This window comes from Eretmochelys imbricata, chromosome 24 (genome assembly GCF_965152235.1).
Source record: "Eretmochelys imbricata isolate rEreImb1 chromosome 24, rEreImb1.hap1, whole genome shotgun sequence".
NCBI classification, from domain to species: Eukaryota; Metazoa; Chordata; order Testudines; family Cheloniidae; genus Eretmochelys; species Eretmochelys imbricata.
This window is the reverse complement of record NC_135595.1, coordinates 1,889,962-1,904,648: the sequence shown is the minus strand read 5'-3', so window position 1 is coordinate 1,904,648 and position 14,687 is coordinate 1,889,962. Positions and strand designations below refer to the sequence as shown.

At 58.5% G+C, this 14,687-nt stretch overlaps 2 protein-coding genes across 2 annotated transcripts; both read right to left on the bottom strand.

The window, feature by feature from the left end:
- Nucleotides 1-1,568: 1,568 nt before the first annotated feature.
- Nucleotides 1,569-2,283, bottom strand: LOC144279595 (protein S100-A2-like). Its single transcript, XM_077841168.1, has 2 exons — nucleotides 2,143-2,283; nucleotides 1,569-1,733 (listed from the first exon to the last, which is right to left on the bottom strand). Exons 1-2 carry the CDS (start codon nucleotides 2,281-2,283, stop codon nucleotides 1,569-1,571), a joined length of 306 nt encoding a protein of 101 aa, XP_077697294.1.
- A 4,256-nt stretch (nucleotides 2,284-6,539) lies between these two features.
- On the bottom strand, nucleotides 6,540-8,545 carry LOC144279888 (protein S100-A4-like). Its single transcript, XM_077841591.1, has 2 exons — nucleotides 8,393-8,545; nucleotides 6,540-6,704 (listed from the first exon to the last, which is right to left on the bottom strand). Exons 1-2 carry the CDS (start codon nucleotides 8,543-8,545, stop codon nucleotides 6,540-6,542), a joined length of 318 nt encoding a protein of 105 aa, XP_077697717.1.
- Nucleotides 8,546-14,687: the final 6,142 nt, after the last annotated feature.

Genomic DNA, 14,687 nt, shown 5'->3' with positions numbered 1-14,687 from the left:
CCGGCAGGTTTCAGCAGCAGGTGCATGTCCCCTCCCCTAAAAGGCCCTTGGCACTTCTTCCCAGCTTTCTCGCCTTCTAGCCCCTCCTCAGTGCAGCACGGCTCCTGTCCCAGCTCTGATGCTGCAGAAGGGGAGGGGGTGTTTGGAGAACTCGGATCCATTCCAGCACTTGGCGAGAGTAGGGTCTAGTGGTTATTACAGCAAGGGACCAGTGGTCAAGAAAACTAAGTTCCTGGCTCTGTATAATAATAACTCCACCAAGCCAGAGAGGGGGGCTCATGGTCTGAAGTTTGAAACCCTCCCTCTCTGTGCAGACTCCCCCCTGCTGAGATCAATCAGTGAGTCCCACCTAGCACAATCAGAAAAATGCTCTGCCTGTTTTCCATGGCTCGTAAAATCCCACGCTCAATTGTGCAGCGAGGTGGGGTTGCTGCCAGTGACGCTGTGTGTCCTGCAGCACTCAGAGCTCCTCCGGGGGCTGAAGGGTGTTGTGTAAGAGCAATAGATTCCCTACCCCTGGCTGGGGCGGGGCGGAATTGGGCAGTGTCCCTTTAAACAGTCTGGGAGCCCTCCAGCGCTGCTCACCGTGTTCTGCTGCAAACAGCCCCAGAACCCAACAGAGCAGCCGGGGGGACGTGGAGCTCGGCCTTGTGAGTTCTTGGGCCCTGGCTGCATCCCCAGGAGAGCAGAGACGCAGGGAAGGTCCAACGCTAGCCCGGGGCTGGAGTCTGAAGCTGGCCGCATTCAGAGTGGGAATAAGGGGTACATTTTTCAGAGAGAGAGTAATTACCCAGAGGGGCGATTTCCTGAGGGGCAGGGGCTGGGGCTGGGGGGTGATTCTCCATCACTGACAATTTAAGAATCCTGATGGGATGTTTTCCAAAACGCTCTGCTCTAGGAGTTCTGTGGGGCCGTTCTCTGGCTGGAGCTACGCAGGAAGTGGTTTCACAGACCAGAGGATCACAGCGGTCCCTTCTGGCCTTGGCATCAATGAATCTATGGCCCCCGCCAAGCAAAGCCCCGAGCCTAACCCCAGGCAAGCAGGCGCCTACTCCCCCCACGTGTCTGCAAAACCAAGCCAGTCGCCCATTCGTGGGGCCGGGCTGAGGTTCCCAGCGGGGGTGGGGGAGGCGGGTTCAGGGGGGTTGACACCGGCTGTTCTAGCCAGGTCCCAATACCCTGCCCGTCACTGGGGTATCTGAGTGCCTGCTGGGAAGGGAGGGAGTGTGAGGATCAGCCTGGCGTGTGAGATCCCTGCGAGTCGGATCAGACTTGGATTTTCTGCCCAGCACATGGTTTAACCCCCTCCTTTTTCCTCCTGCCACGGAGGTTTCATGGGCATGGCGGACTGTTTGCCGGAAGGCCCTGGGTTTTATCTCTGTGTCAGCAGCCTCTGGGTCAGGCGGGAAGCCAGGGGCGTCATGAGGGGGAAAGGGAAGCCTACTGGGGGCCCGATCCCAGCCCCTGCTCACAAGACACAAGGGAAACCTCTGGCTGAAGCATCTTTACTGTGCGCTGACCCCCAACACGTGCGTACACACACAGCGGCCAGGCAGGCAGCTCCAGGTTCAGATCTTCCGGTTCCTCTCGTCGGCACACTCCCGGAAGAACTCGTCGCACAGCTCGGCGGTGAGGGCCAGTAACACCGCGTACTCCTGGAAATCCAGCTCCTCGTCCCCGTTGGCATCCAGATTCCCCATCAGCTTCTTCAGGTCACTTTCGTCCACCTGGTCCTGCAGCAGGGGGAGGAGAGAAACACGGGCACCGAATGTGAAACCTGAGCAGCTAGGCCCCCGGACCCTGGTCAAATATGAAGCCGGGCTCCATGGGCTGATAGATGGGGAGGAGGAAGGATCGCGTCGAGGTTACAGCACAGAGCTGGGAGCCAGGACTCCTGGGTTCTATTCCGGGCTCTATCACTGACCTGCTGCATGCTCTTAAGGAAATCACTGCCCCGACTCAGTTTCCCCATATCATACTTCCTTTGTGAAGAGCTATGGATCTACGTGCCACATCAGCTGTGACTGTTGTTACCTGGGAGCCATGTTGGCTGCTTGACGCCTGTCGGCTCTGAGAGCGTCAGGCGCAGCCGCCGTGGTCCAGCCGTGGTCCAGCCAACCACCCGCATCTCCCTCAACTTACCCCAACAAAGCTGGGCAGCTCCGTGAGGAGCAACTCCTTCATCTCCGCCTTGCTGAGCTTGTACCTGTCCCCCTCCTTGCCAGAATACTTGCGGAAGGTGCCCACCAGCACCGCGAGGGCCTGTTCCAGCGGAGACGCCATCCCGCCGCCAGCAGATCTGAGAGGGGGCAGAAAAGAGCTACCGGAATGATGTAAAACCCGCCTCGCAGTGTGAGCTGAATGGCGCTCCGTCCCTTTAGCCAAGAGCTGGTTCGGAGGTGAGGTGATCCCGCTCTGCGAGTACGCGCGTGGGGAAGAGATTTCTGAGAGCAGGCGGGCACTGCTTTAATACAACAAGGCATCACAGGATCCAATGGCTGGAGCCGAGGCTCGATACATTCAGCCTAGAAATACGGCACAAACTTTTAACCCACTATGATGGGGTCTCTGTCCCCTGGCGTCACTGAATCAAGACCGGGTGCCTGTCTCAAACTGCAGCTGAAGCTCAGCCAGCAGTGCTGGGCTGGATGCCAAAATCCCTGGGTGAGGTTCTGGGGCCGTGTGATCCAGGACTAGCTGGTCCCTTCTGGCCAGAGAATCTATGACTCTATGGACCGCAGAGTGCAGGGCTTGGGGGAGAGGCCATGGCGCTGCATGGGGGGGGGCTGACTCTCCAGCCTCCCCCCGCAAGGTCTCACCTTGCAGCACCCCCACTGTGCTCTGGGGCACGTTGATGGAGCAAAAGCTACATTATCTGGTGACCTTACCGTGACTGGTTTTTTTCCCTGCCCCTCTGCCAGGAAATCGACTAAAAATGTGGCATGCCAGGATCGTAGCCTCCGGAACGAGACAGACAGAGGGAGGCAAAGCCCAGCCCCTCAAGTACAACCCTGTCCTGGGGGGCTGGGCCTGCGACTGACGATACCAGAGCAGATCTGGCTTTTTCTGGTGCTCTGACAGCCTTTGTCCTGCCCGTCGAGTCTCATTGACCTGAATTCTCTGGGGCTGGCTCCGTGGTTATGGGTTAGCAGCTTGGGCCCTGCACAGGTTTAATCTCACTCCTGCTATTACGGCAGTGGGTCCTGCACAACCCACGGGATCCCAGTCCTGCTGCAGGGCTCTCCGCGAGTCCTGCGCAGGGCTCTGCCTGGCAGTCAGGGCCCCATGGCAAGGCTCGGTGCTCAGTCCCTGCTCCGCACAGGGAGAGTGCAAAGTAGCAATGGGGCTGGAAAAACCTGTGTAATTCCCCTGCCTGCTTCGTGCCTTCATTAGCAGAGTGGCGTCCCCCAGCGCCCCTGGGAAGGAGAGGCCTGTGGGGAAGCAGAATGGTGAAAGACAGGCTCTGGGTTACGCAACAAATCAGTGGCAAAGCAGGGATTAGAACCCAGGCATCCCGGGTCAGGCTGCCCCACGGTGCCTCTTTCTACTGGCCAGCGCCAGGTGTGAGAGATGCAGGCGTGGATTTCTGCTGCACACACACAAGGAAGCAGAGCTTGAGCTGATGGGTCAGAACCATCCCCAGCCCAATGGCCACACCCCTCCCCCTTTGAACTCCGCCACGGGCTCCGGGGCGCGGCTGTGTAGCCCGTGTCTGCAGCTCTGGGCCCAGCCCCGGTTGCCCGTCCGGAGTGGGTTTTGCACAGCTGGACCCAGCCTTCTCACTCTGCACCTGCCAGGGAGTCCCAACACCTCTCAAAGTGCCATCTGCAGCCAACTACGAAGCAAGGCTGTGCAATGAAACCAAATAATCCCCAGAAAACTTACCAAGCCAAGCGGAAAGGGGATCCGAGCAGCGAGGGAGGGGAATGAAGGCAGGGGAAATGCGGCTCTATACCCAATAGGATGCAGCCTGCTTTCTCCAGCAGCTCTGGGAAGAGCCGACCTGTAAGAACCTGCATTCCCCTTCGAAGACACCCTCCCCCCTGGCCAGCCTGCAGCCTCCCTGCTCTCATGCCTCCTGCTGGCTCTGCCAGCTGCATTTCGATCTTCAGCACCCAGCGTCTCTATTTCAGTTGTGTCCTGTCCCTGGGAAGGGAAGCTGGGTGGCTTGGACGGGGTTAATTAATGTCCATCGGGTGCTTTGGAGCTGGATAAATACTGCAAGTCGTTTGTAGGGGTTTGGATCGAGAATTGTCAGCGGAAAATGCAGGGATAAAGCCTCACTCGGGGGTGGATCCTTCCGCCCCCCAACTGACTCCCAGGCCTAGCAAGACCCCCGGGTATCACCCCACAAAATTAAAAGGCATTTTCCCCTTTGGGCTCTGTGGCTGTTGTTTAAACCATGAATATTAACAGCAGCTTTTCCTGTTAACCAGCGTAGACCTGCCGCCCGCTAACGAGGCCCTGGGCGAGCGAGCTGAGACCTGTCTAGCAGGTATTGCAGAGCTGAGGCGCACCTGGGTAACTGCAGCCACACCCACACACCTGAGCACAGACCCAGCCATGTCAGCTCGGCTGCTCCATGTGCCAGGAGCTCGGGTGCAAAACGTTACGGGGCAGGAATTCAGACCAACCCCAGAATCAATTCCCAGAATAATCAGTTGCACAAATACAGAATGGGAAATGGACTGCTGAGCCAGGGATATTGCAGAAAAGGATCTGGGGGTTATAGTGGGTCTCAGGCTATGAGTCCACATGATACCATTGCAAAGAAAGTGAGCGTCACTCCGGGCTGGACCAGCAGGAGTGTTATAAGCGGGACATAGGAAGTAATTCTTCCGCTCTTCTGAGCGCTGATCGGGCCTCACCCGGAGCGGTGTCCAGTTCTGAACACTGCGCTTCAGGGAAGGTGAGGGCATGCTGGAGAAAGCCCAGAGGAGAGCGTCTAGAAAACACGGCCTACAAGGAACATTGGGTTTGTTTCGTGTAGAGAAGAGAAGACTGAGGGGGGAACAGAACGGTCTTCAGACATGTAAAGGCTTGTTATAAAGAGGAGGGTGATAAATTGTTCTCCTGAACCATTAGGACCAGGACTAGAAGTAACGGGTTGAAATTGAAGCAAGGGAGACTCAGATCAGACATTAGGAAAAACAGCCTGTCAGGGTCGTTAAGCGCTGGAACTAATCACTGAAGGAGGCTGTGGAATCTTTGTCACTGGAGGGTTTTAGGAGCAGGTTGGACAAACCCCTGTCAGGGATGGTCTAGATAACACTTAGTCCTGCCTGAGTGCAGGGGACTGGACCAGACGACCTCACGAGGCCCCTTCCAGCCCGACATTTCTATGATTCCTGCCTCTTCAGCCTCTGAGATTCTCCCAGGGGGTCTAGTCCCTCTAGTGGCTTAGGGGACACCTCCTCTCCAAGCCTTCATCTGCTTCTCTGCTGCAAACAGCCCTGGCCTTGAGTCCCACATCAGCCTTCAGAGTTTCAGCATCTTGGAAATGGCAGATCCAGGGGTCACTCTGGTCACTTCAGTCACGCACCCTCTCAGCATGGCCCGGATGCGCGCCTTATGGGCAGGGTTGCCCCGTGGGTTCATGTCCGCCTGCCTTGGGCCCCCCTGCTCTAAATCGTGGCTCCAGGAGGGTTCAATGTGTGTATTAACCGACGCTCGGTGTGAGCGAAGCTACGGGTGAATGAAGAAACTCAAAGCCCTGCATGAGCCTGCTGCTTCTGCTCTCTCGATACAGATCATGTGGAAGCGAAACGACCCGGCTCATCGGTGGAAGGCGACCTCCAAACATTAGTCCCATGGCTTACTGCACAGTGGGAAGGTGCTCAGCTCCTCCACGGGAGAGGGCGGCACAAGAACCTACAGGGAACTGACCAGTGCAGGGAGGCTTTAGCCGCAGGGCTATGCGGCTGACCGGGGCCTCAGGACCCACCGAGAATGCAGCCCAGCTTGGGGGATTCGAGATTATCGTTCCAAGCTGGCCTTGTACAACCCTTCACTGCTCGTGCATGTGGGCCACCAAAGCTCAGGCCCCAAGAGCTTTGCAAGCTGAGTCGACCCGAGATTGGGCCATATGGTTCAAGTTACCAGCGTGCCGAGGCTCTGCTCAGAGCACACAGAGCCAAGCGTGTGGGGTCCTTTTTTTTTCCTTTTCTGCTTGCGTCACTCGGAAACGGCTCAAAGTTTCCAAAACAATCACCCCCGGGCTGGGATGCAGCATGGGAAATCCTAGCCCAAAAGGAATTGGCAGGGGGAATTGATGAGTAATTTTAAAAGGCTAATTAGCCAGGAGGTTAGACCTGAGCCTTCTCTACCATGGCCACTGCTCCCTTCCCTCGTTATCAGATGGATTCTGAAAGGCTCAGATGAGACTCTGGGATCACAGAGCCCTGGAGACCAGCACAGAAAATCTTGGCATAAGCATCTTTAGAAAGACTTTTATTGAAAGCCCAGGTGACTACACTGGAAACAAGGGGGGCACGGGGGGGGCTAAGGCATGGGAATCCCGGCTCCGCAGGCATCTGGGTTCATTTCTTATGCAGCTGCTTCTGGCGATGATCCTTGAAGAAGTCATTGAAGCCCATGGCCACGCAGGCTAAGAAGCAGGCGAACTCCTGGAAATCCACCTCGTTGTCCTTGTTGACATCCAGGTCGTTCATGATCTTCTGGAATTCAGCGTCGTCCATTTGTTTCTGTGAGAAGCAGGGGGAGAGACGCCGGGTGAGCTCAGCGGCCTGCTTCGACGTGGAGTCCCTGCCACCGCCAGGCTGCCCATCGGACGCTCAGCCGGTCAATGGTAGAGCATCCCAATATCCTGGCTATCTCCCTCCCTCCGCCTAACCACTCACTTGGGTGGTTCAGCTGCTGGGCATGTCTTGTCTAGGAGCATGGCAGCCTGGATCAGACTGGCCAGTATCCCGCCTCCGACAGTGGCTGTTACCAGCAGCTTCACAAGAGGGTGCAGGAAACCCCCAGCTGGCCGATCTGGGACAGTCCACCCAAAAGGCTGTTTTACAGTCTAACTAGTGTAAGTCCGGAAGCACGTGGTTCGCTAGCCCTTCCAAAATATTCACCATCACGAATTGATTGTAGTCTAGTTAAACTAGGAGCACGTTGGCTCTGGGACCATCACTCATGTCTGGGCAGCACCCAACACAACAAGCCCCTGATCTGGTGGAGACCTTGGGGTGTTCTCACCCTCCAAACACTAAATCATGGTACGTCTTCACGTAACCCAAGCTAACCGTGTTTGGCTCTTTGTCCCACTTTAGTGGAGCACCACACCTGGAAGGCTAAGTCTGCTACTGCCTCTGGGTTAACGGGCTTAGTCTGAATCTGGGAGCATGAGCTGAAAGTCCCCAGGCTCTGTTCCCACATGTGACCAGTGCGGGGGCCTTGTTAATCGCAGACTAGGGGGCCCAGTTCTTCATGTGGGAGTGCGTCCGGCATTTCTGGAGAACTCACTGAATAGTTCTGATTGCGGGAAAAGACCAACCTTTATGGCAATTTGGAAAGCATCGTAATTTGATTAGTCCTTGAAACAGGCGGATTTTGTGTATTGAATGTCTTCCCATGGAGCTTTTTTATTATTATTATTGAAATTTTCTTTTTGTTTTTTAAATTTGGTAATTTTTGAAAATGCAAATTGTTTTATTTCCAAAATCAAGGGGATTTCTTTTGGGGGGGAGGGATTTCCAAAATGAACATTTTGACAATGAAAAAAAGTCCTTTTATAATAAAAAAAAAAAACATTGTTTAAACTGACCAATCAGAGTTGGAAAGGAAGGAAGGAAGGAAGGAAGGAAGGAAGGAAGGAAGATCAGTACATTTTTGTGAAAATGTCGGGTTCTGAAAGATGGTCAGGTTTCACCATAAATACTAGTTCAACCAAAAACTTGTGACCATTTTGATTCTTTCCCCTAATATTCACCCCGACTATTTCTTCTCTTAATTTCTTCCTGCTGCAATTGTCTGTCGATCTCCCTGAGGGCTTTGTAGTGGCGCCCATCCCCACAGTATCTGGGCACTTTGCACATGAAATAGGACAATAGCACGGACCTTCGTGGCGTCTGCGGCTTCTCTTCCCATTCAAGTTACTCTTCTATGTGCCACGCTAAGGGCAGACGGGACTATGAGCATCTGGCCTGGCCTCCTGCATAACCACAGACCTCTACGCAGAAGAGAGTGGACCAGAGCCCACCTCTCCATCTGGAAACCAGAGCACAAAGCAGATGGAGCCTTGAGCCTTAGACCAACCCACCACTGGTAAATAATTCCTCCCCGCTCCTTGATTGACACCCTGCATGGACAGGTGGCTCATTGCCCCGGCCCCTTTGAGACATCACCCAACACGTCTCAGCGTTTCAGTCTTTCCCTGCACTGCGGCACTTAGGCTCTCGAAGCTCGGAAGCTCCTTGGTCAGCAGCTCCTTGAGCTCAGCCTTGCTGAGTTTGCATTGGTCACCTTGCTTTGCCAAGTACTTGTGGAAGGTCGAGACCATCACGGCCAGAGACTGCTCCAGGGGACCTGCCATCACGGACCGCGCGTGAACCTGAGAAGTGGAAGTAGGAGACGAGGCTTCGAGCCGGGGAGGGGAGCGAAGGGAAGGTGGTGACAATGGGAACAGAGTTGTCCTCATGCGTTGACTGCCCCTCGCCCAGGCTCACAGGATAGGAGGGAAGATGGTGCCGGGGGTGTCTCAAACTAGCTCCACCATCTTGGAAAGGGATTTTCACCACCGGCTGCAATGTCCTCCGTGCCGGAGAGGAATGACCACAGCTGGAGCCCGTCTCCGACTCAGGGCTGGGGAAGGGCCTCTGCAGCTGGCGAGGGATTGGCCCAGCTGCACACAGCTGTACGTTCTGGAGCGAGATCTCCACAGCTGGCGAGAGGCCTGGCAGCACAGCTGGGGACAACATCTGGGTGAAGGCTGCAGCAGGTAGTAACGCGCAGCTCTGGCCTAAATCTAGAGCCATCTGCCCAAGTGGCCATCGATAGGGAGCCCCGGGGGGAGCAGCTTACTGAGATCAGTGCAGGGGCTGGCCGCCAAGGAGCAGAGATGCTGGTGCACAGCGGGAACTTGCCATTTATACTCTCCGAGCCCTGCCACCCAAATCCCCTGCAGCTTTCACAACAGCCAGTAACACGGGATCTCATCCCACAGCAACCTCCTCCCAACCAGCCCTGATCTGCAGCTAGTGAGTAAAGGAGATTCGCTCCCTGCCAGTTTCACCCACGCCCCGGTTTTGCCTAACGAGCCATGTGATCTCATTACCGGGGGTGGCTGGCTCTTCCCTCAGGTCATTGGGCCCCGGTGCTGACAGGTGAGGATGTGGAACTGACTGGGCTGAGACTCAAGCTGACACCTGGGCACAGTCTCCGCGGAGGCCGAGGTCAGCTTGGGCCAGCCAGTGCCTTCCTTACCCTCCCTCCCTCGCTAGTCACCGACCCGCCACGGGGGCAGGGGAAGGAGGGTCTAGCAGACGGGGTCTAACCTGGACGTGGGACACCCAGGCTCAGTTCCCTGGGCTGCCACAGACTCTGAGGGTGACCTTGGACCAGTCTCTGCTCCTCCCTGTGCCTTAATTCCCCCTCTGCAAAATGGTGGGGGAGGGGGGTTTCTCTACATCAGAGAGTAAAATCCCTGGCTGACTGTGAGGGGCCTGGCTGGCGTGGCAGGAAGGGGCCGGGAGAGTCGATTAGCCACAAAGTGACCTTCCCTCCCCGATCGCTCTGGCTGCGGTTTCCCCTTTAGGCCCGTAGAAGGCTGCGGGGCAGCAAGAGCCCAACTTGTCTCCGATCACAGCTTTGGTTCAGGCCCGGCTTGCCAGCTCGCTGGGGTCAGAAATGGGTCAAGCTGCCATGGTGCAGGAGCCACATGGTTTGCCCCGTGTGGCTTCTTCCGGCACGCACAGCCCCAGCTCCGAAGCCCTCCTGGAGCGTCTGCAGACAGGGCAGGATGTGCAGCTTGTGTCCCGCTGAGCTGCAGAGTTCCTGGGCCTGACTAGAACAGGACTCGCCCCAGCGTTTCGCGGCAGGCCAGATGATCCCCCGCCGGCGCTGAGGCCTGCAGGGAGCTCGTTAGCTGTGGCTGACAGACGAGGCCGTGCTTACAGGCAAGGGAGCCGGATCCCACTGGCCCGGGGGACTCTCCCCAGCACAGCGAGCTCCCAGCAGCCCAGACAGGCAGGCAAGGTCTCCACCATCAGTGCGCTGGGGCTGTCAGATCGGACGTGGGGACCCCCCGCTCAAATATCGCACCCGGGGCAGATGGGGGGGCGCTACCGCCCCAGTCTCCTGGTCGCAGCCCCTCTTGTCACCTGTCACCAGGGAGGAACGTGGCCCGACATGTGAACAGCACTTCAAACAGCCCCTGTCAAACCTCACGGGCTCCGCAGAATGGGGCTAATTCTGCTTGCTCTTCAAGGCGCAGCTCGCCCCCACTTCCCAGGCCCCTGGCAGGCTGGGTGACAGGGCTGGGGTGCCCTGGGGCAGCTGTGCCCTGTTTGCTACTGATTCCAGTCGCTTGGCTCTGGGAGCAGCAGTGTTTGCTGGGCTGGGTGGCTGTATTGTCAGCCGAGCTCCCACTCCTGTTTACCCAGCCCCACAATAGCAAGAGGCTGTTTGATTAGAAGGTGGCAGCCGCCTGGATCCTGAAACGTGAGCTGGGCCTCCACAGTTCTGCCACAGGGCAGGGCGTGGGGGCTGAGTCATGGCCGGGGCGTCTCTGGGGCAGGTCAGGTGATGGTTCGAGGGCTGGGCCCACGGTCGCTTTCTTTCTCACCTCTCCGACACTGGTTTGAAGCCAACTTATGCTGGGTAGCGAGCTGAGCTAATTCCTCGTGGTGTCATGTCAGAGCCTGGGAAACCCCTTCAAGGATCAGTGTTTCCTAGATTTTCAGAGCAGAAGGAACCATGAGCCCATCTAACGCACTGCCCCAGCCAGAGCATTTCACCTGCTCGCCCGGGTACTCAACTCCGATCTCTGCCAGGGAGGCCAACAGCCTGGATCTGGCCTCAAGCAATGGAAACTCTCCATCCCTGCCCACAGGAGCTAGTTCCAGCCGTGAATCCCCCCGGCTGTTAAAAACTGGTGCCTTGTTCCAAAATGACATTTAGGAACCTTTGTGCCACCTTCTCCACTTGGCTCATGGGCCCTTTAGTACCTGGCGTTTTCTTTAGATCCTGTGATCGGCTAAACAGCTGGAACTCCTCCCGTCTCTCACTTCCAGGCATTTTTTCCAAGCTCTCAACTCAGGGGGCTTGGCGCTGGACAAAGCAGACAGCCCTTGCTCCAGAGAGCTGGCGAGCTTGGTTTCACCCCAGGCCGGTTCTGAGCGACACGGGCCCGGGTAACAAAAGCCACCCTCGCGGTCGGGGCATCTCACAAACGGTGGTTTTCCCCAGAAAGGCCCGGCTCCCGCAGTCCGATCACTACAGCAGCAGCTCGTATCTCGTTGTAAAACGATCCATAACTTTCTAGCTTGAGTCATTTGCCGCGAACGGGTGGGAAACGCGACCCTGAAAGGCGCAGAAGCCCCCAGGCGAATAAACGGAGCCCGAGCTTGTTATTTTGTGAAATCTCACGAGCGCAGGGTGGACGACTGGCCTTCAGAGAGAGAGGCCACCAGACATACGGTCTGGCCTGGAGCTGGGGAGAGCTAGCCAGGGCATCGCTCGTGCTCCGCCTGCTCTCGTGTTAAAGAAAGGGCTTGGGACGGCAGCCGTGATGTGCAGCAGCCATCAGCCCTGAAATTCACTAGATGTGAAATCCCTCCCTAATGCAAAGGCTTAGGCATGGCTTCCGCCCAAGCTGCTCCTGACTCCAGGCCCTTGTACGGGGGCCGGGGGGGGGGGGGGGGGGGGCGGTGCAATCATCTTCACCTCACCGTGACTCTGGAGGCCGGGGGCACGGAGTGGGCAGGAATTTGCATGCTTGGTTTGCATGCTCCAGTGGTGGTTTGATTTCACAGGGATGGGGCGGGAAGCCACAAAAATTGCAATTTGCATCCAAGCTGGGTGTGCTCGGGGCGGGTTATGTTGTCGGTGTGCTGGGTGAAATTCACCGCTGGACATGGGCAGTGGGGGCGGCGTGGGAGCCAGGAGAACCACAGGGGCCCTGTTTCAGCCCTTCCTGGGGGGTCTGCTTGGCAGAGAAGCGGAAGCTGGGATCCACACAGCACCTTGGCTTTGCAGCTACGTGAGGGGGCTGGAATCTCACGCTGCTCTGCAGGGAGCCTGGTGCTTACACCAGGGACATGGGGCCAGATGGCATCGTAGGGACTGACCCAGTGCAGCAAGTTCTCCTCCAGACATCCAGTCCCGACAGCAAACACTGCCTCTGTGCCCAACGGCACCCCATCCACTCTCACACAGCACTGGGATGGGGACAGGGGACCGGAACATCAGAAATGGCCTCCGCTGGGGAGTTCCCAGCAGGATCTGCACCTTTCCAAGGCGCAGGGGTGGCTGGGTCACGGGTCCTGGTTCTGCCAGTTGCAAAGTGTGGGGAGCCCTTCTCTAGCTTACATGTAAACGGGAGGTGCCCCTGGCAGCCCGGCCATGCCCCGTCCCCCGCCCCCCCGGCCTTCCTCTCTGATGCTGATCACCGCATCGGTGCTGCCAAGCTGTACAAATAGCTCCCAGATGCTTTGCATGACAGGCTCTGGGTCTGGGTGTGGTGCTGCTCCTGCATGCCACCTGGGCCCAGGCGCCCCCATGCAGTCTCCTTCCCTTTCATCCTGGGGGTAACAACCGACTCCCACCCAATGGGACCCAGAGATCCCATCGCTAGAGCCACGTTCCCTCGCACGCACACGGCGCTGGGGGCTTTTCGTTCAAATCCAGGCGGAGACGCTTCCTCCCAGAGCCTCGGCAATCTCTGCTCCCCACCTAGGGGATGCGCTTGTGTGGCTGGGACAAATCCTGCGGTTTAAATCGGCCCCCGGACACATGACCAGCTGCCCCCCACACACACTGCGTTCCGCATGCAGCCAGGGTGGGCCACCGACCCCCAGCATCTGCCCCTGCCTCCTGCGCACCCAGCATTCACAGGGGCAGAGCGGGGGGCCTAGCTTCGAACCCCTGCACTTCTCAACCCCGCTGAGCCCTGCGGCAAGGCGACTGACGGCCCTCAGGAGCGAGGCCGCTAGCCACAGGACACAAACCAGCCCTGCCATAATGGGGCTGGCTAAGTGAGAGGGGAGCCTGGGAGTCCGGCAGACGAGGTGCCCAGGGGTTATGGCACTGGACAGGACGCTCCCCCTGTGGCTGGTGTATTGGGAGCGTGAGCGCTATGGAGCAGGGCCTGTCTCCCTCTAGACCCCAGCACAACAGGGCCCCAGGCTCTAGCTGCCATGAGACTGCGACCAAGAGGGTCAGTTCCAACCTGTCCCCCATAGGGCTCAATTCCCACTCTTCCCTTCCCCGCCCAGACCCATTTCATTCAGGCCACCAAACTGGCAACAAAGCCCCGGCCCGGGCCCCCCAACCCAGGAGCAAAGTCGAGAGAGCTCCGAGGAGCGGAGACTCAGGCCCATGGTCGTTACCACCCTGGGCTGGATTTGAACCTGTGGCCTAGAGGCAACTGGCTCTTCTCTGCTGTAAGCAGCAGCACTAGGAGCCTCTGTGCCCCTCTGCGAGCACGGCTGCTCTGAGAGCAAACAGGAAGGGCACGGCGGCACTCCGCAGGGGGCTGAGAAAACCCAGCCAGGTTATCCTAGCCGCACAGGCCTGGCCTCCGGGCCGTGCCCCGCACCGCGGGACTCCACGAACACAGCTGCCCACGGGCTCCTGGCCTCCGCGTCCATGACGTGGGCTCCTGGCCTCTGCCCACGCCAGGGCGGCTGGGAAGGAAACGCCGGGAGCTCAGGACTCGTGAATTCCCCTGGCGCGGACGGAGGGGATCGCAGGGGGGAAGGGCTGTGGGAGCCCGGAGTCCGGGGCAGGAGCGAACGAGGGTGACCTGCAGCAGGCACATCACCGAGGCAGGTCAACTGCGGCGCAGCCATGGCGTGATGAGCCGTGCGACTGGGGCGTGATGAGCCGTGCGACTGGGGTGCGATGAGCCGTGCGACTGGGGCGCGATGAGCCGTGCGACTGGGGCGCGATGAGCCGTGCGACTGGGGCGCGATGAGCCGTGCGACTGGGGCGCGATGAGCCGTGCGACTGGGGCGCGATGAGCCGTGCGACTGGGGCGTGATGAGCCGTGCGACTGGGGCGCGATGAGCCGTGCGACTCGGGCGCGATGAGCCGTGCGACTGGGGCGCGATGAGCCGTGCGACTGGGGCGCGATGAGCCGTGCGACTGGGGCGCGATGAGCCGTGCGACTGGGGCGCGATGAGCCGTGCGACTGGGGCGCGATGAGCCGTGCGACTGGGGCGCGATGAGCCGTGCGACTGGGGCGTGATGAGCCGTGCGACTGGGGCGCGATGAGCCGTGCGACTGGGGCGCGATGAGCCGTGCGACTGGGGCGTGATGAGCCGTGCGACTGGGGCGTGATGAGCCGTGCGACTGGGGCGCGATGAGCCGTGCGACTGGGGCGCGATGAGCCGTGCGACTGGGGCGCGATGAGCCGTGCGACTGGGGCGCGATGAGCCGTGCGACTGGGGCGCGATGAGCCGTGCGACTGGGGCGCGATGAGCCGTGCGACTGGGGCGCGATGAGCCGTGCGACTG

Excerpts from the sequence above, each read along its gene's own strand:
- LOC144279595 (XM_077841168.1), bottom strand. The coding sequence starts at position 2,283 with ATGGCGTCTCCGCTGGAACAGGCCCTCGCGGTGCTGGTGGGCACCTTC. Across the intron at positions 1,734-2,142 it reads AGCTGCCCAGCTTTGTTGGG|GACCAGGTGGACGAAAGTGA; the intron begins GTAAGTTGAGGG and ends CCCCTGCTGCAG.
- LOC144279888 (XM_077841591.1), bottom strand. The coding sequence starts at position 8,545 with ATGGCAGGTCCCCTGGAGCAGTCTCTGGCCGTGATGGTCTCGACCTTC. Across the intron at positions 6,705-8,392 it reads TCGAGAGCCTAAGTGCCGCA|AAACAAATGGACGACGCTGA; the intron begins GTGCAGGGAAAG and ends TGCTTCTCACAG.